The sequence below is a fragment of the Anolis sagrei genome, chromosome 1 (assembly GCF_037176765.1).
Source record: "Anolis sagrei isolate rAnoSag1 chromosome 1, rAnoSag1.mat, whole genome shotgun sequence".
NCBI lineage: Eukaryota > Metazoa > Chordata > Lepidosauria > Squamata > Dactyloidae > Anolis > Anolis sagrei.
In genome coordinates, this window is record NC_090021.1 from 246,933,505 (window position 1) to 246,956,863 (window position 23,359).

Below are 23,359 nucleotides of genomic sequence, written 5' to 3' on the forward strand. Positions count from 1 at the left end.
TTCAACAGTAGATATGCCTTGTAGGGTACTGGAGTCTTTCTTTCTTGAGGTTTTTAAATAGTCATCTGTTGTGAACACTTTGATTGTGTCTTGCTTCCTGGCAGGGAGTTGGACTGGATTGGCCTTGTGATCTCTTCCAGCTCTATGGATCTATGAAATCTTGCAAGAAAACCCCATGATAAGTTCACATTAGGGTCACCATAAGTCATAAAATGTTCAAAGGTATAAAACTGTAACAATAATGTCAATAACACTCTATTTATGCTGATATCATTCTGATGTTTTGTCAATCCATATGTCTTAATTCCAAGAGAACCATCTAAAATGATTCACTACTTCTTACACCTGACCCACAGGGGAGCAGGGCCACCATGTGCGTTCTGGTGTTACAGTTATGTGTCTTCAAGTCAACTCCAACTTTTGGAGATCTCCTTCTTGGGTTTTCTTGACAAGATTTCTTTGGAAGACATTTGTCAATGCCTTTCTCTAAGGCTGAAAGAGTGTGACTTGCCCAAAGTCACCCAGTGACTTTCTGTGGCTGAGTGTGGATTTCAACCCAGAGTCCTAGTCCAATGCTCAAACCACTACATCACTCTGGATCTCTGGCATACTCTGATCCCCATTTTTCTTACCTCACCAGTTGCAATGGTTTGGCCCTTCTTTGTTATACCCAAATTTGTGTGCAGGGGGATAATCACAGGAGGGCAAAAAAGCTTTAACTTCTACAACTAAAATACCCTCTTAGCTGTTTTTTGCTGCTGCGGTAGCAAACTTCAAAGTATTTGAAGTTCATCCAATCAGTGCAAATTGGTGGCAAGGATTGGAGGATAAATGGCCTAGTTTTGAAACGGTGCCCTGAAGCTAACAGAAGGCATATCAAACAGGAATTATTTCCAAATTCATGCAGAACCTTCAAAAAGTTCCACCAGCAAGAAGGTTTCTCATACCTGCAAAAGAACAGCACCTGCCTCTTGGGATTTAGCTGTGACTCTCCAGGCTGAGTACAGCTTGCCAAACCAGATTGGCTTTGCAAGGCAGCCAAGTGCCGGGTCAGCAAAATATTTACAATCATCCAAATACTCAAGGCCTTGTGAGGATTAGAGCAGTCAGTCACTCCTCTTCTACCCACAAGGTGAAGTAGTGCAGTGAGGATTTCTTTCCTGGCTCACATGAGCTAGGCTCTGCCTGGGGGCAACATGTCACGGTCCATCTCCTTGTAAAGGAAGGTTACTTCTTTGTTTGCTGGAGAAACTTTAGGCTCTAAATAGAGAGCAGCACAAGGGTGTGGGGTTGTTCCCCACCCACACTGTTCAACACAGATACACACAGTCAATTTTTTTTCATGTCATGGGCAACTTGAGAAACTGCAAACTGCTTGTGTTGTGAGAGAACTGGCCATCTACAAGGATGTTGCCCAGAGGACCCCCAAATGTTTTAATGTTTTACCATCCCTGTGGGAGGTTTCTCTTATGTCCCCGTATGGGGAGCTGGAGCTGATAGAGGGAGCTCATCCACACAGAGTCAAACCTCTGACCTGTCGGTCTTTAGTCCTGCCAGCACAAGCGTTTAACCCATTGCATCGCTGGGGGCTCTTCACAGAGACAATGAATGTGTGGAAATGCTAGTTTTGGAAAGCTAGATGTCCCTAAATACTTTTAAGGCACCACATCCTGTTCCTTCCTCTGAAATATAGCCTACGTCTGGCAAGCTAGGCAGGAACAGTCCTACTTAGTACCTGGATAGGAGACTGCCCACAAAAAACCAGCTGCTGTGGGCTACATTTCAGAAAAAGAAACTGGCAAATCACCTCTGAGTATTCCTTGCCTATGAATGCATGTGAAATTCATAGGCTTGCTATATGTTGAAAAGTATATTGAAGACACAGTCACACTTAGATTGGAGGCATGAATAACATGCCTTCCAACACTGCATATATGAAAACCAGGACATTTGGACAGAGATACGGGGTGGTGAATTTAAAGGGGATCTCACCAAGAAAAGCATCTACTACTTCCTGCTGGGTTTATTATGTGTAACCTATTTATGTACTTACAATTCAGTTTGCAGCAGTTGCTATAAGCTGAGGACACAATGGGAAAGTGGGAACAGGAGGGAGAAACTGGGGCATTTTAAAAGCAGCTGAGCAAGTCAAATGGCTGCCCATTAATCAGGCTGTTCCTATCAAACTAGAGCAGTTGGAAGTTATGGAATAGCTAGAATATGACTGAATGGTTGTTTTTTTCTCCCTTATGCTAAAGACGCTCAAATTGGGCTGGTCAACAGGCTCTCAGCTGCTGATCCATGGCAATTCTCCAGGGGAAAAAACCCAGTTGTATCCAATGGGAACAAATGTGGTCCCTGGCATGTTGAGTACGAAAGATCCAAACCTAGCAGTCTCCTGCATCAAATAGTTTAAGAACCACTGCTTCATGCACTTTAAAAAAATATTGTATTTAGACAGAATTAGTATTAGAGGAAAAGGAAAACATACTACATAAATGGCTTGATTTTACTTATCTAATCTACAGACAGTAGAAAAATGTACATTCTGATATAATGATAGTAATTCTTTAATTTCATCAAATACTCAGTAATTGCCCTATACAGCGGAAACTTGTTATCTGGTGGGCTTGTTTCTAGGGGGCCCTTGTAAATACTAAATCCGTAGATGTGCATGCCCCATTGTATAAAAAGGCATAGTAAAACGGTGCCCCTTATAGAAAACTGCAAAATCAAGGTTTGCTTTTGGGATTAAAAAAATATTTTTGAACCACATATAGTTTAATCCATGAATACAGAAACTATCAATATGGAAGGCTGACTGTGCCTTCTATATTTGGGTCTTTTGTTCAAAGGCTTTATAGACTTTACTAGTGCTTCCAAAATCTGTAAAAACTGTTTACCAAAAAAAGAACAGTAGGAATAAAGAAATTAATGTTATACATATATCACATGTAATAGCAGCTCTGGCACACTACCTTCAGTTCCTGTTTAAAATATGGTTTGTCTCTAGCCCAGAATTTAGGAGAGTTGCTTTCTTGGGGTACAGGTCCCAGAATCCCCCAGCTAACTTGACCCATGGCCATCCTGGCAGGGGACTCTAAGAACTGTAGAATGTAACTTTCCCCAGGTTTGCTCATGTACAAACATCAGTGCTGTGTGCTTAATCTATATAAATAAAAATGTAATGTTTGTTTATGGGATAAACATAACTCAAAAAGCACTGGACGAATTGACACCAAATTTGAACACAATACATGTATCAGGCAACAAGTGATCATCACTCAGAAAAACACAGCAGAAGAGTCTTTGAAGGCAAAAAATTAAAAAAAATTACAATGCGTGTGCAAAACAACATATATAAATGTAAACAAACATATATACACATATACACACAAAAAACACATATATACAGACTGGGCCACAGCACCATGTGACAGTGACGGCTAGTCAGTTATAATTCCCTGTATGTGCTTCAAATGCTTAGTTGCCAAGGCATGTGTCCTTCAAAAGTTGAAGACCATACTGACCGTGAACAAAGTAGCCTTGTTCTTGCCAGATGAGGAATGCGTCTCCTATTGCCGAGAATATCAAGCCAGCAAAGATTCTGCAGGCGCTGCGGTGGGCCACCAGGAAATTGATCCCATGAGCCAGCAGGAAAACCCATAAGCAGAAGATAGGCAGGCATTTGATAAGGGCACTGAACCAGGAAGGGCTGGAAGTTGGCAACCAGAGGACAAAGTAGACGCAGGTGGCTTTGAAAAAGGGCACCAGTTTAGGGCCTTCACTTTTCACCTAGAAGAAACAAGAAATTGGCTCATAAGTTTCTCTCCCCCTTCGCACATACATCACAACTAATGAGTGTAGGCATTGCAGAGGTGGTAAAACAAAATAGGTCCACAAACCCCTTGGTTCCAAAAACCCATTTTCCCCTTTGTGTCAGGATCTTTGATCAGAAGCAAGGACAACAGCTTCTCGAACTTTCCCATATTTCCCTTCCTCCTGCGTCACCAGCTGTACAAACCTTGCTGGACTTTTCCATGCCAAAAATAAGGGGCTTAAGAGATTTGGGTTTATTTCTCTAAAGTACAAAAGCCTTGGAAATCAATCTGATTCATTATGCGGACTTTGAGGAGTTACACTGCTTAGTGGCTGCTTCATACATGGAGTGAGTCTCCCTCCTGAATAGAAACCTAGGGGAAAAAGACCCAGCTGCACATCTGCACAGCATTTAAGCTCTGAAGACTGCATGCAGCCATGCCTATTCTATTGTGGACAGAGCTGAGCAATTGCAGCTTGCCCACATGCATTTTTTGTTTAAAAAAAAGGATCAACATACACGCACACAAACAGAGCTTGGGCAAAAACACCCTTTTGGGGTATAGTTTGTCCAAAAATAAGGTTTCCAGGATGATGAAAATGCTAAGAGCTTTATTTTTTGATCCTAGAGTCTCTATATTAGGAGTACGTTTGGGGTGAGGAAATAAATACATTCTGCCCCCCCTTATCAAAGGCATACTCAACAGGAAAGGTGACAGGGCCTTCTCAATGGTTCCTCCAAGTCTCTTCAACTATTTACCTAGGGAGACTAAGTTGTTCCCCTTCCCTGCTCCTGTTTCACCAGCAAGTAAAGGGTTTTTTATTATTTATACGGGCTTCTGACTATTACCTGGCTTCTATAGAATGTTTTTTGAAAGGGAAGTACTTTTTTACTGTAATAATAATAATAATAATAATTATTATTATTATTATTATTATTATTTCTTACCTGCCTCTCCTTATGGCTTGAGGCAGATTAAAACATAGCTAAAAACACATTATCATTGTAAGTGTACTATAAAATACATATATTAAAATGTATTTCTATAAAATACATATTAAAATACACAGAACAAAAAAAACATAAGACATGAGTTTAAAATTCAGGATTAAATTTACTGGTTTTAATCATGCTTTTAATAATACTTTTCAATTTTAATACTTTTATATGGGTTTAAATTAAATCATTTTAATAGCAACCAGAATCCTATCCTCTTCAGCATAGCAAAAATATCTGCAAAGAACTCTCTGCCAAATGCTATCATAGCGCAATGTATTTGGGCTACCTGTCAATGCATGTGGTTGACAAATCAGTGCGGCCCTGCAAGGCACAGAACCAATGCACATGCTACACTGTGTACTTTAATGCTGTGTCAGCTGGATGGGAGTGTTGCACATTGTTGAAACAACTCTGCAGGTGCAACACAATGTGTGAGTGTCAATAACAATATACAGTAAATATAAAAAGTAACCCTGGATGTGTCTGGTAATGTTACCATTTTTTCTAATATTTACAGGCTCATTGTGTGATGAAATAAATGTTTTGAAATCTCACATTGGTCCTTGAATCATCTATGCCATTTGTGTAGACCCATGGAACCAAATGTGTACAAACATCCACTGTGACCTCTACTGGTCAAGACTCGGGGAGGGTGCGGGGGGGGGGGGGAGGTATCCACACTAGTTTCAAAATGAACTATTTGTATGTGGGGGGGGGGGGTTTCTAGAGTTAATCCTCTAGATGTTAAAAAGACATTCATAGCTTATTTCATGTTCCCATAAGGAAGCCTCCTGGTTATTTTTCATCTACCTTTGTTTTCCTAAATCCCTGCAGATTTCAGTCTTAATCAAGAAGAGGCAAAGAAAGAATATTTGCAAATCCTCCCATTTGAAGGAGAAAGGGTTTCTGGACACTATTGCAAAAAGTTTTGCATTTTTTAAAATAAGCTGTGTAATCCACCCCCCCACCCCCCAATGAATATTTTGTCTATAAGATATTTAGAATGTTTACTTATCTCATTTCTATAAATAGTTTTATTATTGTATGTGTTTGCTGTTTGTACTGTTTTTAAAATGTTGTGAGCTGCTTTGGGTCCTATTCAGGGAGAAAAGTGAGATAGAAATAAAGATATTATTATTATTAAAATAGTGAAATGAGAAAAATAATGCGTGACTTAGGGCCTTTTACTGAAGCACTTAAGACCTGGCTCTTTACTAGAGCATTCGATCCCTGTTAATTTTATTTTTTGCATGTATGTATTTTATCTTTTACAATTTAGCTGTAAATCACCTAGAGCATTCTCAGATGGAGGGCGATTAATAAGTAATTAAAGGATGATGATGATGATGATGATGATGATGAATTGAAAAACCAAAGTGAAGCAAAGATATATATCACTAATCAACAATACCAGTAATCTTCAGCTTTAGAGGTGGCATTCATAGGGCCACAGCATGCTAGTCCTGTCCTGGGCTGTATCTGGGTAGATGCCCCATGGTGGTTACACAGGTCAAATGCTTGGCAAATTGTGCCCAAAGCTTTTAAAGAAGGAAAGGGTAATGTGCAGCCCAGGGATAACAGGCAAATGTCCAAAAATATTTTTGCAGCTCCTCTAGGCACCATCAACATTATGTTATAGAAAATACTGTTGAATGTTTCCAACAGACCGCAGAAACTCATTAAACAAGAAAAAAAAAGCTAGCCTTTAATGGTTCCTTATGGTAAGCAAAAGTCAGGAAAACTCACCAAAGTACAATTTTGGTTTGCCACCAAAATACAGTGCACTTGACTACTGAAATTTGGTAAATGTGGCAGCATCCCAAACTAGGCTCTGGATTGCAAAACTAGCCCTGGAGTCTATCTATTGAGGTTGCCCAACCCTGTTCTAAACTAATATTGAACACCTTTTATTTATTAGCTACTCCTCTCATTACACAATTTAAAAAAACTCATTAAAGTTACAATTCTGTGCATATTGAATAGGGTTCATTTTTAACAAAGCATTCACAGGAAGATGTTTAATATGTTTACACAGTCGTCTTAACCTACAGAACGATTTCACATCATCTGCACAACCAATTAAATGTTCTGAGGGGAACACGATGTGCTACGGCAATGATGATTTGAAAATGATTTGCCTTTGTGGAAAAGCTGTCATAAATGTAATCACATCAAGGAAAGAGATGAAAATGCACAGGCTGAGAGCAAAGAAACAGAAACTTAGGGATTTCCCAGTATTTTTCATGCAATTGCCCAATGTAACTAAGTGAAATAGAGGCTTCTTCTCCCTTCTTGACTGGTTAAATCATTGAAATTCCCTATATTGGGAGAAAGATGAGATTAAAATAAAGCCAATAAATAAATAAAGAGACTGCAGAATTTACTCATGTTTTTTCTAGAGATGATGGAGTGGCTCTATGGCAGACAAGAAGTGAAGCTGTCAGAGAAAGAGAGACACAAGTAGGGCCGTCTACAAAATGCAGCAGTGTATCCTTCTTCTTCAAAGGAGAACTTCTAGTTTCTAGCCAGCCATTCTTTCTAAGTAGGGACTCTGTTCAGTTCCCACCCATTTTCATTTTTCCCTTTTCCAGTGGTCCCACTACATTTCATCTCTTACTGAACATACTCATTTCTCATTGGACTAAGATTTGGAGGAAGCTGATTTACTACTTCTGAAACTGCTTGCTTCGGCAACACATATACTAAAAATTGGGACTTCTGCAAACTTTGTTCCCCTTCCGCCCCCAAGTATGTAGATTCATGTGTCTTGTTTGTCAACAGTCCACTTGTCAATCCAGTTTTGGTGGCATTCATTACCTGAATGGAGGCCCCAGTGGCACAGTGGGTTAAACTACTGAGCTGCTGAACCTGCTGACCGAGAGGAGCGAATTGAGCTCCCACTGTTAGCCCCAGCTTCTGCCAACCTAGCAATTTGAAAACATGCAAATGTGAGTGGATCAATAGATACTGCTTCAGTGGGAAGGTAATGGCGCTCCATGCAGTCATGCTGGCCACATGACCTTGAAGCCATCTATGGACAACATTGGCTTTTCGGCTTAAAATGGAGGTGACACCACCCCACAGAGTTGGACACAACTAGACTTAATGTCAAGGGGAATCTTTACCTGTATCACCTATTTTTGAAAAATCAGTTGCTACTATACATCCGCTCTCTATACTTTTAGTCTGCTGTCAGTAAGAACGACAGGCACAGTAAAACATGTGAAAGATCTGAAAAAATAAGGGAAGTGTTTCCCTGTATCAGCAGTGCCTCAGAGTTCATTCACCCTGCTGGACTGCGACCAAATTTCTATCATCTGAAATGTTCCAGCTGCTCAGATCACAAGGTAACTGTCCCTTCGTCTGGGATTTATCCATGTCCTCAGCCCACAACTGCCTCTGTGGCGTTATTGCTCCCTGGTTCAGCACAAATAAAAGCCTTTTGCAAGACTCCAAAGTCTCCCTCCTCAGCTGTGCGAAACAGTAGAGTTGGCAGCCAGTAACGCTTGACTTTTTAAAGAGCAAGCCATGACTCTTTGCCAGGGAAATATAATTAAACTCTTGGCAACGCATTCCCATTTCACTTGATTTGGCATCCAAAAGACGAAAACCTGGCACGGTGGTGGAGGTGCAGAGAGAGTGAAAGAGTAAAAGGGAATTAATCAAAGTGGAATTAAATAGAGACTGGCATTCACACAGGGCCTCACAAAAAGACGAGGGATGTGAATGCCTTTCTTGCTGGGCACTGGTTTAGGTCCATATACCCCAATACTTAAAATAAAAGCCTATTTGAGGAGCTAGGAAGTAAGGTTGTCTTTAAATAGTTGGTTTGAATTCTCTGGGGGATTCTGGATTTTTTAAGGCTATGTTTGTGACCTAAGGGTGAAATGTTTTATTTTTCTTAGAGACTTCATAGGAGCTACCATATTGCAGCAACCTTGCTAAAGCTATGCAGGTGGAGGCCTGATTACCGGGCTGGCTAGATGAGGCCCCATCGCAAAGCAAATGGACTCTCCTACAAGTTTCACCACAGAAAATTGCAAAGGAAAAGCCTAGAGAGGTTGCTTTTTAAATGACAATTTTTGGATTGGCACTGGCTGAGGAACATGGGGAGATGTACTCCAGACAAGGAAACTGCTGGGTAACCTTAGGCAAGTGACTCTCTCTCAGCCTCAGAAGAAGGCAAACTCTGCCAAGAAAACCCTATGATAGATGTTTCCACATGTCAGAAATGACCTGAAGGAACATAACAACAATTCCTCAAAAGTAACTTTTTCATATTGCAGATAAGTACGGTGTACACTCTGATATGCCATATCCACAAACAAATGAGCCATCAATGCTACTGTCCGGATAGTGAAGAAGAGCTAGGCAGAGGGAGAGTCAGCAATTTCTCTTCTATCTTAGGGCATTATTGTTATCGCCCTCCTATCATAGAGTTTTCTTGGCCAGATTTACTCAGAAGAGGTTTGCCATTGCCTTCCTCTAAGGCTGAAAGAGTGTAACTAGCCTAAGATCACCCAGGCCTCAACTACACTGGATATAATCCAGTTTCTGAATCCAGATTATCTGCTTTGAACTGCATTATATGGCATATGACTCAGGTCGACATGTGTCCTAGTCCAACCCTCAAACCACCAAATTGTGGTGGCTCTGACCTAAAAAATGAAATAATAAATCACTCTTTGTGTTCTCGCATGCAAAAACTTAGGGAAAGGTCGAGCCATCTTTAGCATCAGAAGTCCTCTTATTTATTTATTTATTTATTTATCTATTTACAGTATTTATATTCCACCCTTCTCACCCCACAGGGACTCAGAGCAGATTACAATGTACATATACATTCCAAACATTCAATGCCATAGACACACAACATATATAGACAGACACACAGAGGCTATCTAACTTTCCAGCTTTCATGAGGGCATTCTGGCCACCAGGGGATCTGTCGCTTCACCATCCATTTGAGACACTGATGGAGTACTTCCTCATTCTTCGCTTGCTTGCTTGCTGGAGATTTTATGGTGCCATAAATTAGTTAAATTAGCCTCCCCACATAAGGGGTACCTAAATTTCTTACTTGACAGATGCAACTGTCTTTCAGGCTGCAAAGGTCAACAGCAAGCTACACACAATGGTCAGAAGCTCACTCCGACCTGGGCTGGCTTCGAACTCATGACCTTTTGGTCAGTAGTGATCTTAATGTAGCTGACTCCCAGCCAGCTGCGCCACAGTCTCAACACATCATGAGGAGGGAAAGCCATAATATCATTCAAAAGACTGGATACAAGGATTGTTACAACTCCCCTCATATTGCTGTGCCCCGTAAGAAAAGCACAGTAACAGCCATTGCCTAAAAGTTCAGTCCTCTGCAAATCTGGCTAGAACCAAGTTCAAAGAGATTTAAGTTCCCCTGTAGGAATTTAGGATACAGGGAATAGGAAAATCTTGCAAGTTTAAGACACAGACACAAATAATACAGCAAATATGACTAAACATCAGCATTTCTTTAACCCCCCAAAAGCCACTTCCTGTTCTAATGAGGAAGAGAAAATGTATAATACTGCAACTTAGTCCTTAAGACAGTGTCTTCTTTATCAATTTCTGCTGTCCTTGAACACACATAGAGAAGATAAATTGCCATCAGTGAATGTCTTTTGTGGAGTATTCTTGAGGTGGAGACTTTAAAAACTTATATAAAGATTCTGATGCTGCTCGATAGCACACAGAGGAAAAATATACACCTGCAGTGAAAAACATATTCTTTATAAAAGACAATGATATAGAAACAGCTTGAAAATAGACTAAACCTCCATGAGATTTTTATCTTTAATATTTCCTGTACTTTTGTATGAATTTTGTATGAAAATCTCATGGAGGCCAGAACTGTTCTTGTTAGGAATGATGGAGCGAAAACTAGAGTTAAACAAGGATAAATTACTATTTTTTATGACCACAGTGGCAAGAATCTGTATAGCAAAGCTTTGGAGAAAAAAAGGAATTACCTAAGATAGAAGATTGGATAGTAAAATTTTTAGAAATTAGGAATATGGACAGATTAACTTATCTAATGTCAAATAGTAAGGGAATTTCAAACAAAGAGACAGACTGGGGTAAAATCACAGACTATTTAAAGCAAGATAACAAAAAGATAATAGTGTAAAGAATTCAGCAACACCCAAAAGAAAGAACAAAAGAAGAGGAGAACAACAAATAAAAGTTGAAAGAAAAAAAGAAAGAAAAGGCAGAAACCTCAAAGAACATGCTCAGAAGTCACAGAAAATTTTACCTTTTTTATCATTGAATTCTATCTTCTATTCTCGTCTTTCTTATTTTTTTTCCCTGTCTCTCTCCTTTCTTTATTTTCTATCTTTCTGTTTCTCGTTGCTTGTTTTCCTTTTTTTCCTTTCTATCTTTTTCTGCCTTCCTCTCTTCCCTACTTTCTTCAGCAAAGGGTCTTTATTCTTTCTCCTCATTTTTCTTTCTTTTTCTTCTCTCTTTTTTCTCTCTTCTTTTTCCCCTTTTTATATTTTTTTCTTTTCTTTTTTCTTTATTATTTTTCTCCTCTCTTTTCAATTTTTATATAATATGTAAAAACTTTAACAAAGACTATTTTTAAAAAATAGACTATATCTCATAATCCTGCTTGTTGGCATCCTATGCAATAATAAAAGATTGCAATAAATCATGGTATCGAGATATACCATGATTAGAAAGACTTTCATGCTCTACCATTATTTTAGGAGGCAATCCTACAGATATTTACATGGGTTTAAGTCCCATTGAACTAAGTGACTGATTTCAAAGTAGTCATCCATAGACTGGGAACCAGTGGATAAGTGGTTTGGGTGTTGGACTAGAGACCCATCTACACTGCCATATAATCCAGTTTCTGAATCCAAATTATCTGCTTTGAACTGGATCATATGGCAGTGTACCTTGACATTAAGTCTAGTTGTGTCCAACTCTGGGGTTGGTGCTCATCTCCATATGTAAACCTAAGAGCTGGCATTGTCCACAAACGCCTCCGAGGTCATGTGGCTGGCATGACCGCATGGAGCACCATTACCTTTCCACCAGAGTGGTACCTATTGATCTACTCACATTTGTATGTTTTCAAACTGCTCGGTTGGAAGTCGCTGGGGCTAACAGTGGGAGCTCACCCTACTCCCCAGTTTTGAATCACTGACCTTTCAGTCAGCAAGTAGTGTAGTGGGAGTGTAGACTCATATAATCCAGTTCAAAGCAGATAATCTGGATTCAGAAACTGGATTATATGGCAGTGTAGATCCAGCCTAGGATTCTGGAGATCAGGATTTAAATCTCTACTCAGCTATGGCAACCCACTGGGTGACTTTGAACAAGTCACACTCTCTCAGCCTCAGAGGAAGACAAATTCAACCCCCTACTGAACAAACATTACCAAGAAAATGCTGTGATAATGTCACCTTATTATTGATGTGTGCCTTTAAATTGTTTAAAGAACGTAAGGTGAATCAGTTATGTTCCATTATCCATGCAAACTCCAAAAGAGGCCTAGACAGAGAAGGATAGTTAATTTTATTGGGGGGGGGGGAGCTGAAGGAGGCGAATCAGTGAACCCCTTTACAGGATTTTCTTGGCAAGAGTTGTTCAGAGGAGATCTGTCTTTGCCTTTCTCTGAGGCTGAGAAAGTGTAACTAGTCCAAGATCACTCCATGGGTTTCTATAGCTGAGTGGGAATTGAAACCCTGGTCTCCACTACAGTGTGGCTTAAATCAGTTTCCCTTAAATCAGAAACTACAGACAACAATTCACAGATTGCACTGTCAGCTACTTTGTTACAAATGGAGCTAACTATAGCTTCCAAATGTAACCCCAGCATGAGTCAGCTTGCCATCCTTAATTTCATGGCTGCTGCTGCTGCTGCTTTGTAACGCTGTGTTATAGGAGACAATAATACATGTCACTCTCTTTCTGAGATCCCATTTCTCTGCACCAGGTGTGCCCATGTACTAGCTATTAAATTAATGGGCTGTTAGGAGAGCAAAGGCATTTTACACAGGAAGTTTCACATGTAACACAGGCATGAGTGGTATGAAGGTTAAAGGCCCCGGCTGCAGATCCCTGCCATTCTTTGGCCGTCATCAGAAGAGAGGATGTAATGACACAAACACAACTCTGTGGGTGGCTAACTTAGCAGTGCCTTTTAAAATGCTTGAGTGTTACTGGAAGAAGAGGGGAGGGGAACCAGTTTTTAAAAACAATCCCATCGTTGCCTGTTATGAGGTCTTAGATCCTAGAACCAAAGCATAGTACTGAGATACTACGGATGCATCAACACTTTAGAATTAATGCAGTTTGACACCATGAGCTACTACACATCAATGATATGGAATACTAGTATTTGTAGTTTGGTGAAGCATTTTATAATTTGGTGAATGACTTTGGCAAAAATGGCTAAAGACCTTGTAAAACTGCAGCTCCTAAGAATCCAGAACACCGAGCTGTGGCAGTTAAAATGATGTGAAACTGCATTAACTCTATAGTGTAGCTGGACCCTATGTAAACACTTTAAGATCAATAGCAAAAGTTAGTGAACTAGTTTTCTTGGATGGCTTTACTCCATAACTCTGTACAAAAATAAAATGGTAAAACAGACAGCTCTGCCAACAGCATACAATCTCATTTAATTTTGAAAATTGGTAACAATAAAAATCTAAATAAATCAGAAACTGTTCTGATGACTGCCTTCTTCCATTGCTGAAAACAAAAGGAAGCTGCATTTAACTAGAGGAGGCAGAAGCTGGAATGCGTTATTAACCTATTTATGATCGGTATGCTAATAACAATTTAAACATGTGTGTACATGTCTTAACACTGCCTGTCAACATATGGTGACCTCATGGTTTTCTTTGGCAAGGAATACTCAGGTAGTTTTGCCTATTCCAGACTTGTGTATACATACATACATACACAGGTGTGTATATAGTGATTAGATCTATTCTTCTAGGATCCACAGCAAACTTGTCAGTAATTTTAAATAACATATTCTGTATGTGGGCGATACACACAGAGACAAACCTCTATTACCAAAGCCTCTAACAAAGAATCTCCTTTTTACAAAGTATTTTAGCAAAACTGGGAGAAAAGTGTGTTTCCCCAACTCTTCCCAGCATATTAAAAAAATCCTAGACTTATAAATGTGGCCACCAAAATGTAAAACATAATAAAAGCAGAGGCAAAGAAGGAAAACGCCTTTCCCTGGGTGTCTATTTGAAGAAAGCCTGAAAGGACCTCTAGAGGCTTCAGAATATTTTTGTTTACTTAAGCAAGGATCACCTAACCCAGTTGCTTCACTTCACATGTGAGGTTAGTTTAGGATAAAAGGTTTGGTAAAACCTGTTAATCTGCTTTTCTGGGGCAGAAAGCTATTCCTATTTATTCTATGTTATTTCTGTCTCTGGTACCAAATTTTCTGCTAAAGAAGTAATGTTCTGAAACACACCTACTTTGTTAATTGAGATATGCGGGTGTATGTGTGAAAGGGACTAATGCAAAGATCTTATACTCTGTTGGTGTTATGAACTGACTTCTGGTGAAGGTTGGCCTTGTTTTCCTCATGAGCTGACAGAGTGTGAAACTTTTCCAAGATCGCCCAGTGGGTTTCCATGGCTGGCAATGAATTGGAATCCTGGTTTCTTAAGCGTCCAAATTCATGACTCGGACCACCACATCATTCTATTTTTCCAAGCTTTAAGCTTTAAGCAGAAAGAGGCACTTCATCTTGGGCAGAGTATTTAATTTAAAATGTTTCCCACTAACATCTACAGCTTTGGCAGTGGGTGAATGGTGACTGAAATGTCCACTACTCTGCTCCTCTTGTCTTGAATGCAATATTCCTGCTTCTTGGCAGGGGGTTGGACTGGATGGCCCATGAGGTCTCTTCCGACTCTTTGATTCTATGATTCTTCAGGTTGAGGCACAACAGAAACCACTTCACATTTTGCCATCCACCTCTCGACACAGACTGCTGGTTCACAGACTTCAGATGGGTATGACTGGCAACTGAAATAGTTCTGTGGAACTCTCTACCCAGTGACATTAGATTGCCCCCCCCCCCTTATCCTTTATAATAAAACTCAAAACCTGGCTATGAGACCAAGCATTCGAACAATAGAGATAGCAATCTAGAATGAGACCTAATGACGATTGACCTGGACTATGATTTCAAACTTGGGTGATTTAAACAATATTTTGATTATTTTAAGGCATTAACAAATTGTTTTGATTGCTTTTATCATTTATTACTGTTGTTGACATTGAATGAATGCCTGTTGAGAAGCTGCCCTGAGTCCCCTTCCGGGGGTGAGAAGGACAGGATACAAATATGTGAAATAAATAAGTAAATAAATAAATAATACTCCACTCCATGAAGCTGTGGTTAACTCACAAATAATCCACATTATGGAGGAGCCCTGGGTGGCACAATGGGTTAAACCCTTGTGTCGGCAGGACTGAAGAGCAACAGGTGGGAAGTTTGAATCTGGTGAGAGCATGGATGAGCTCCCTCTATCAGCTGCCTAGGTGGGGACATGAGAGAAGCCTCCCACAAGGATGGTAAAACATCAAAACATCCAGGTGTCCCCTGGGCAACCTCCTTGCAGACAGCCAGTTCTCTCACACTAGAAGCAATTTTCAGTTTCTTAAGTTGCTCCTGACATACACACACACAAATCCACATCACGAATGTCAAACCTGCAAATTTGGACAACTGTATCAGCTTTGCTTTTCTGCCTCAGGAACAAGGAAAAATGTGTGAAGGCATCTCTAATATCCTTTGCCATAGTCCCTGTTCCTTGCTGGCTGGGGGGCGGGCGGGGGGGGGGGGGGGGCTAAGGAAGTCCAAGAAGTAACTTTCCCAGATCCTGTTCTTAATCTAATTGTCCAAACTTTGTAGGCACACATTATACTGCTGAAAGAAAGACACTGGTGGCTGATCTTAATGAAGTTTTTCAAGCTTCAAAGCACACATTCTCCAGAGACACTTCATTATTTATATCACAATCTTCTGTTAAAAGAACACAGATTGTACATTACCAAAGAAAAAGGCACTGTTTTCTCAGGTTTCATGACATTCTGGATTCTTGCTCACAGGGACCAGCAGGCGAAAGGAGTGGGTAATGGATACAGAGATTCTAGGTCACGGCTTCAATTAGTCTGCTATTGAACTCTGCCAGGCGTTTTTGCAATGAAATGAAGGACAGCGATGAGAGCTGCATCCTTGAAGAGTACAGGGTCATGTCTTTCCCATAATAAAACCAAGGCCTTCTATATTTTGGATGTTGATTGTTCCCAAGCAGGATATGATACATGGCAAAACAATAACAGCTACTTTTGTATTTTAAGAGTGGGGGAATCAACCATGACGTCTTTGCCTCAGCAGCTCTCTGTGTGTAAATGTACCTTCAAGTTGCCTGTTGTCTTATGGCAACCGCATGGATTTCATAGAGCTTTTTTGGCAAGGATTACTGAGAGATGGTTTTACCAATTCTTTCCTCTAAAATAGACTCTATAGCACCTGGTACTCCTTGGCAGATTCCCATCCAAATATTAAACACAGCTGACCCTCCTTAGCTTCCAAGTTCAGTCGGGCTCTGGTGGTTTTATTTTTTAATGGAATGGCACTTTCTGAGCCTCGGTGATTGATGTTAAAGGTATCATGTTTACTAACATAATCAAGCTATCCCATTGTAACTTCATTAGGGGCTACCACCTGTGACATCATCTGGGTTTATACCTACATTTCAGTTTTGGCTCTGAAATCTGAGATAGTTTTGACCTGGCAACCACAGACTAACCATGTAGACTTTGTGGCATCAACATCATGTTGAGTTTCTCCCCTCTTTGTATTACTCCAACCTGATTTTTGTTACATCAGTGGTTCTCAACCTGGGGTCCCCAGATGTTTTTGGCCTACAACTCCCAGAGATCCTAACAGCTGGTAAACTGGCTGGGATTTCTGGGAGTTGTAGGCCAAAAACATCTGGGGACCCCAGTTTGAGAACCACTGTGCTAGATGGAGAGATCTAGAAATCATGCTCACAGTTGTGTGCATATCTGTTTGTCTCCCATCCACAGTATTGCCTAGGTATCATGAGTGGATACTTCTTCAGTGGCATGGTGTTTATGGCAGAAATGTCCCATGTGTTCACAATTGCCCTTTGGATTGCAGCACCCACTTAGCCAGCTAGTTAGTTAGTTGCTTGTAGATTTATTAGTGTACCATAATTCCCTCATGGAATTTTACAGACCAACATTACTGTAAGTCTACACCCCCCCCCCCAATGTCCTTCAATTTTTAGATGGGGAGATAACAGGGAGAGAAAGGCAAGAATAACAAGGGGATGAATAATTATGTAAACATCACTTCTGGAATGAATAGTGCATGAAGACATCAAACCAGTCAAGAAATGGAGCTACAGAGAGGAGTCCATGGCATGTGAGTGTGGAGAAGAGCAAACCACAGACCATTTACTACAATGCAGTTTGAGCTTGGGACAAAGGAGGGCCTTCTTACAGCAACATCAGAGGAACTCCAACTGGCCAGCTTCTAGTCAAACGAAATTTTGTATAATGCCAAGTTTTTAAAATTGTTTGTGATTCTCAATTTGCTTAACACAATAAATAAATACATAAATAAATAAATAAAATCAAACCAGTTGATGTTACAGACAATTAGAGCTATGCTTAAGAATGGCAAAGAACATTTATGCTTCTCTGTTGGAACATAGATGATGAAGCAGCCAGTTATTCTGTATTCGCCCCAAGAGTAACAGCTTAATATCAGAATCTACAGGGGCCTCCCAAAGGATAAGACAGCCCTACTTCTCACTTTTTTCTTTTGCTCCTGATGGTTCACATGTGAATGCTGCATAATACTGTGAAAACTAAAAATAGCAACTGTGCTGTATTGCTTGGAAGAAACTGTGGCTCCATTTTGAAATTCCAATAAGATTATGAATGAAGACATAGCTTTCTGATTCCTGTGAATTGCCTTCAGAGGTGTGACAATTCTGCCTCAGGGTGTATTTTACAGCCCCACTTCTCAGCTCATGTGTGCACTAAACAACTTCATGAGAAAAGTGTTGGTCTCAAAAGCACCTATAAAAGATACAGGAAGGCTACACCAAATTGCTATTTTCTATAATATATTTCCAGACACTGATAGTATCTGATGAGTCCTGGAAGTCTGCATGTTGCTGTAGAAACGTGTGTCATCCAAATTGCCTTGTTCCAAATTTCAGTTCCCAACTGAGTAGGATGAACTTCCATCAAATTTAATTTCTATGAGAGAGAGGCAGTCTATTCAACTAAATGCTAGCCTAATTTCCAGGCTTATTCCTTGGCCCATGCTTAAGGAAAGCAGAGTTTGGAAATGTTGCTTTAAAACTACAGTGCCTAGGGTCTCCATAGCCAGCATGGCCAAAAATTACTTTCCCGAAGACTAAAGGCAAGCTACCTGACTTCGGTCTGTAGCCTCCCTTAACTGACATATCACAAGGCCCTCCTTGGTCTTATTTAAAGCAACGGAAACATTTGAAGAATAGTTGCAAAACCAGTCTGAGGATTAAGGACACTGGGGATTTTTGATGAAATTGCCGGTAGTAGCAAATTAGTATTATCCCCAGTTTTGTTAGGAATTTGCAACACTGTTCTCTCTTGCTTTCTAGAAGCCTGATACTGAAAAGAAATGCACAACTTATATATCAACTACTGAATGCAGAACAGGTACTTCCAAAGCATCTCAAATATTATTTGCTCTGGGGAAGAAGAGTGAAAAATGAACTGAGATACTTTGGCTGTATTTCATTCCTTTCACCTTAAATGCATGCAACATAGTCCACGTGAAAGAAAACAGGAGTCATGTTCCATCTTAGATAAAGTTAGAAAGGTTGATATTGGCCTACTGCTGTGGTTTAACTGACTGTGACAAATGTCTCAAGTATACAAATGAGCCAAATCAAAAGGAAAGGTGGTTGTAGTCCTGAGGCTAAAACAATGGCATCCAAAACATATCCCAGTCTCTGTCCTATTTCTAGCTACTAATGAAGCACTCCGTCACTCAGAAGCCTATATTATGGTTTCAGTGGCCTGTGTTATAGTTTCTTGCAACACAGCTTTGTCATCTGTAAGCATGAAGTGTCCTACTTGGCACACAGAAGGTTACATTATGTCAAGAGAAGGGGCATCCTCCAGCCTCTGAACAAATAGGTTCATTCCTTTAGTATCGGCTTGCTCAACATCATGAAGGGAGAATGAGGCTGACGGAGGAGCCATTCCCTTCTCCTCTCCATCCCAGAACTAAGACGTAACTCATTTTTCCAAAAATTTACTTCATTCACTAATTATTTTTTGTGGGAACTTGTTTGCCTTTTTGGCCTGAAACAGCTTTGGCTGCAATTTATTGTTTTTCATTATGATGGGAATGAGCTCTCTGGCTGTTACTTATTACAAGGAGGGGGGGCTAGTTCAGGCTGAGCCATGGGAAGAGAAGGAAGAAGCGTCACATGGGCATCTGAAAGTCCCATCCAGGACTCAAGAATCAACTTGGGGGAATCTGTGGGCTTGCGTATGTGCCTTCAAGTTGCCTGTTACCTTTCTGCAGACATGTAAATGCAATTTCCACCCTCCCATTTTGACTGAAGTCACACATACATACAATTCCACAAATTATGAAAAAGTTTGTTTTAATTCTGGCAGTTACTCTTCTGAATATTGCCAGTTCTGAATATTGTCTGATTTTGTTCCTTTTGTTTTATAACATCCAGTGCACAAGTTTGCCAACTAATTTGTAATTGCTTGGTCATTAGTTAAGGCTTATCCTCATCCCATCAAAGTCTTGATTATAGCTGGTTCTGCACTGTAGATTTTTTTGCAGTTTGACACCACTTCAACTGCTATGGCACAATGCTCTGGAATCATGGAAGTTATAGTTTTATAAGGTTTTTAATCTTCTCTACTCATGAGTGCTGGTTCTTTACCAACTACAACTCTCAGGATTCCATAGCTTTGCTGCATGGCAGTAGGTGATGTCAAACTGCATCATTTCTACAGTGTAATACTCCCTTTGTTTCTTCAAATGGTTGCAAACAATAGACCAAATTAACTTAATTCTTATGGACCTTTGAATCATAGAGTTGGAAGACACCTCATGAGCCATCCTGTCAAACCCCCTGCCAAGAAGTAGGAAAATCGCATTCAAAGCATCCCCAACTGATGGACATCCAGCCTCTGTTTAAAAGCCTCCAAAGGAGACTCCACCACAGTCCGGAACTAGAAGAAGTAGACAAAATCCTGACATCTCAAGATATATCCTTAAATACAAAAGTTAGGATTGTCTATGTCATTTCCAATTTCTATGTATTTGTTGTGAAAACTGGACAGCAAAGACAGCTAGTAAGAAGAAAATCAATTCATTTCAGCTGTGGTGCTGGAGAAAAGTTCTATGGATGCTGTTAACTGCTATAAATACAAACAAATGAGTTCAAGAGCAAATCAAGCCTGAATTTGCCTTAGAAACCAATATGACTAAACCAGTGGTTCCCAACCTGTGGTCCTTGGACCACCAGTGGTCCGCAAGAACTAAAATATTGTCTTCAGACTGTTGCAACGAGAGCAACTGGTCTCATAAAACCCTCTTATAGTGCCGAGGCTTATTAAATATGGTTTTCTGTGCGTGAGCAGATAGCGACTACTGGATGACACATGTTCTGTATCAGAAACTACAGTTGATGTGGTCTATCCAATGCAATTTTCTGAATCAGTACCCCAAATAACCAAACTGAATCTAAAGTTGACCAAAAACTGATTCGTAACCCTTTTGGTACTAATGTTGGAGAGTGGTCCCTGGTGAAAAAAGATTGGGAATCCCTGGACTAAACCGAGATGGCTGCACTTTGAACATATCATGAGAAGGCATCACTCACTAGGGAAGACAATATTGCTTGGTAAAGTAGAATGCAGTGGGGAAAGAAGAAGACAGCATTGCAGATGGGTAGTTCAGAATTAGCTCCTTGGATTTTTGGACTAAAAAAATTCACTCCCCCCTCATGCTTGTACATTCCAAAGAAGCAATATCCCGAAGTGACAGAATAGTTGCCTGTAATAAAAGATGGTCCTCGGCATTCCACAAAATTAGAACGCTGTGAAATCTCATATATCATGTGCAGATGGGAGAAGATTAGAAGAGATTATTTTGTACACTGTTTGCAAGCAAATTCTACAGACGTATCTCATAGACTTATCCTTGTTTTTGATTTGATGTACAAAACCCTTTGTTTGTTTCTCTACAGTATTTCTGTTGCCTCCCAGCGAGCAGTGATGACCACATAATAATCAATTAAAACAGTACTCTTCAAAAATGGGGAAAGAGTTAAAACGGCAATATCAATCACTGAATGGCATGTAGAGCAGCACTGTTTTGGCTGCCCAGTGGAAGCTGAAAAGGGATGAGGCTAACTTTCTTGGGTATGAAGGTCCACAGTGGAGGCACTGTGACAGGGAAAGCCCTGGTATATGTATACTCACTGATCTAATCTCAGTTGTTGTTAAGGCATGCTACCCTCTCTAAAGATCTCAATTTTTGGCAGTCTTTCTTATAGCTATTATTAAATAACATTTCAGTTAAATATTATAAATGACAGCAGTCCCCAAATGATGGGAAGATCATTAGTTTAAGCAGGTGGGTTGATCCTTTAATAGTCCTTTGATTTATTTTCTCTTTCTTGTGGCTGATAGGGAAATAAAGATTCAGCTGTAGAAGCCATGAGTCTTTGCTCGAACTATGCACTCAAGTTTAAGAATCCAAATATTTTACAATGACATTTTTTCATTTGTGTTAAATAGGGAAGATATTATGTCTATTTTAAGAGACAACATTACAAACAACATGATCTAGAGGTCACTAACTGGGTTCCATAGAAGACACACAACAGGTGGCTTCCACAATCACAACATTTTCAAGCTCCAGTGCTTTAAAATGTTGCTCTTGGCATGGAGTTGAATTGTCCAAAATAAATGATTATACACAGATTATCCTGTTCCGAAAATTATAAAGAATTGCTTTTTGTTTAATCCATTAATCCAAAAAATCAGTAACTCTGAAAAGAGCATTAAAAAACACTAAGAATGAGCAGTAGGCAATTAAATTAATGGGTAGAATTACTCATTACTCAAAAACAAGAATGCTGGAATTTAGTGATTAAAACAACAATTAAAATAATTGCTGAAATTGGGGTGGGTGAGTTTGTAATTTGAACAATTATTTTAACAAAATATTTCCATGTTCTGCAAATTCCATGACACTCAGCACTGGAAGCTATTCAGACATTTTACAGAAGACGCAAATTCACAAATTGGTGGTGGGAAAGGACAAAATGATGTTTTCCCAGGCCTCAGGGAACCAAGCAAATGGGTTGGGAGCTGAAGTCACAAAGCATTTTCTTCAAGGAAAGCGCTAGTATATAACCTACTGCTGGCTTCACTGTAACCTTATCCATTATCATGTTTGTTGTTTGATCTTCAATATGTGATGGTCTGCAAACTTATGGGACAGTAATGCTCTTGGGCCCAAATTGCATGTGCATTTAAACTCTGATCTGCAGCAGTAATATAGACAGTAGAGATTAAGACCTCAATTTTACTTGCAAATGAGATGCTGCTGAGACACTGCCCATATTGGCTGGACAGTTTGAGAATGATAGTCTAAAAAAGTTACTGTCCAAACTCTGGTGCAGAGATCTACAAGGAGGCTATGTATGTACTCCTCTGTACTACAATACTATCCTGATTTCAAAAGCTAAGCAGGACCTGGCTTGGTCAGGCTTTAGATGGGGGACCAGAAAAGGAAATGCATAGAAACTCCAAGTTAGGATACAAAAGAACCCTGCATAAAATTCTGATAGAACTGCTGCCAGTTAATAGTACTGACCTAGATAGAACAATAGTCAGTTGAAGGCAGCTTGCTGTTTCTAATCCACTTTTCATGAATATTGACATCATGGAAAACCAGTCAGTCTTTCCAGCTATGAAGCTAACCTCTTTTGCAACAATACTGAGAAGATGAATTATATATGTGGGTACTTCATTCTTGTATCTGATGAAGTGGACTGAAGTTCATGAATGCTTCTGCTATAAATTAATGTTCTCAGTTAATCTCACTGGTATCAATGGATTCTTGTAAGACAAACCAACATGGCTATACTTCCAAATAAATAAGTGGCACTATTTGTAAATATGGGCTACCAGTCTGAACCAGTAACTAATTAGATGCTTCAATGGCTAAATGTTGGTTTATATCAGAGTTGGTCCTGTCCCTCTGAATTTTAAAGAGAAGGAGACAGCCTCAGATATCATATGGTGTATCAATAATGCTGAAAGGAATAAACCCTGCCCATGTGTTTATAATACAAAAGAAGGAGGGGGAAGCTGTCTTCATTCACTTATAGAGGAAACAAATACATGCTTGAGGATTATGTATTTCAAAAACTGTCACCCAGT

At 39.8% G+C, this 23,359-nt stretch overlaps 1 protein-coding gene across 1 annotated transcript in view; it reads right to left on the reverse strand.

Annotated features, from left to right (window-relative positions):
* Window positions 1–23,359, reverse strand: part of TMEM86A (transmembrane protein 86A) — a 50,155-nt gene that overhangs the window by 6,104 nt on the left and 20,692 nt on the right. The window contains exon 2 of the mRNA XM_060768181.2: window positions 3,531–3,795. Coding sequence (XP_060624164.1) covers window positions 3,531–3,795 — 265 coding nt within the window. The remainder of the gene's footprint in view (window positions 1–3,530; window positions 3,796–23,359) is intronic.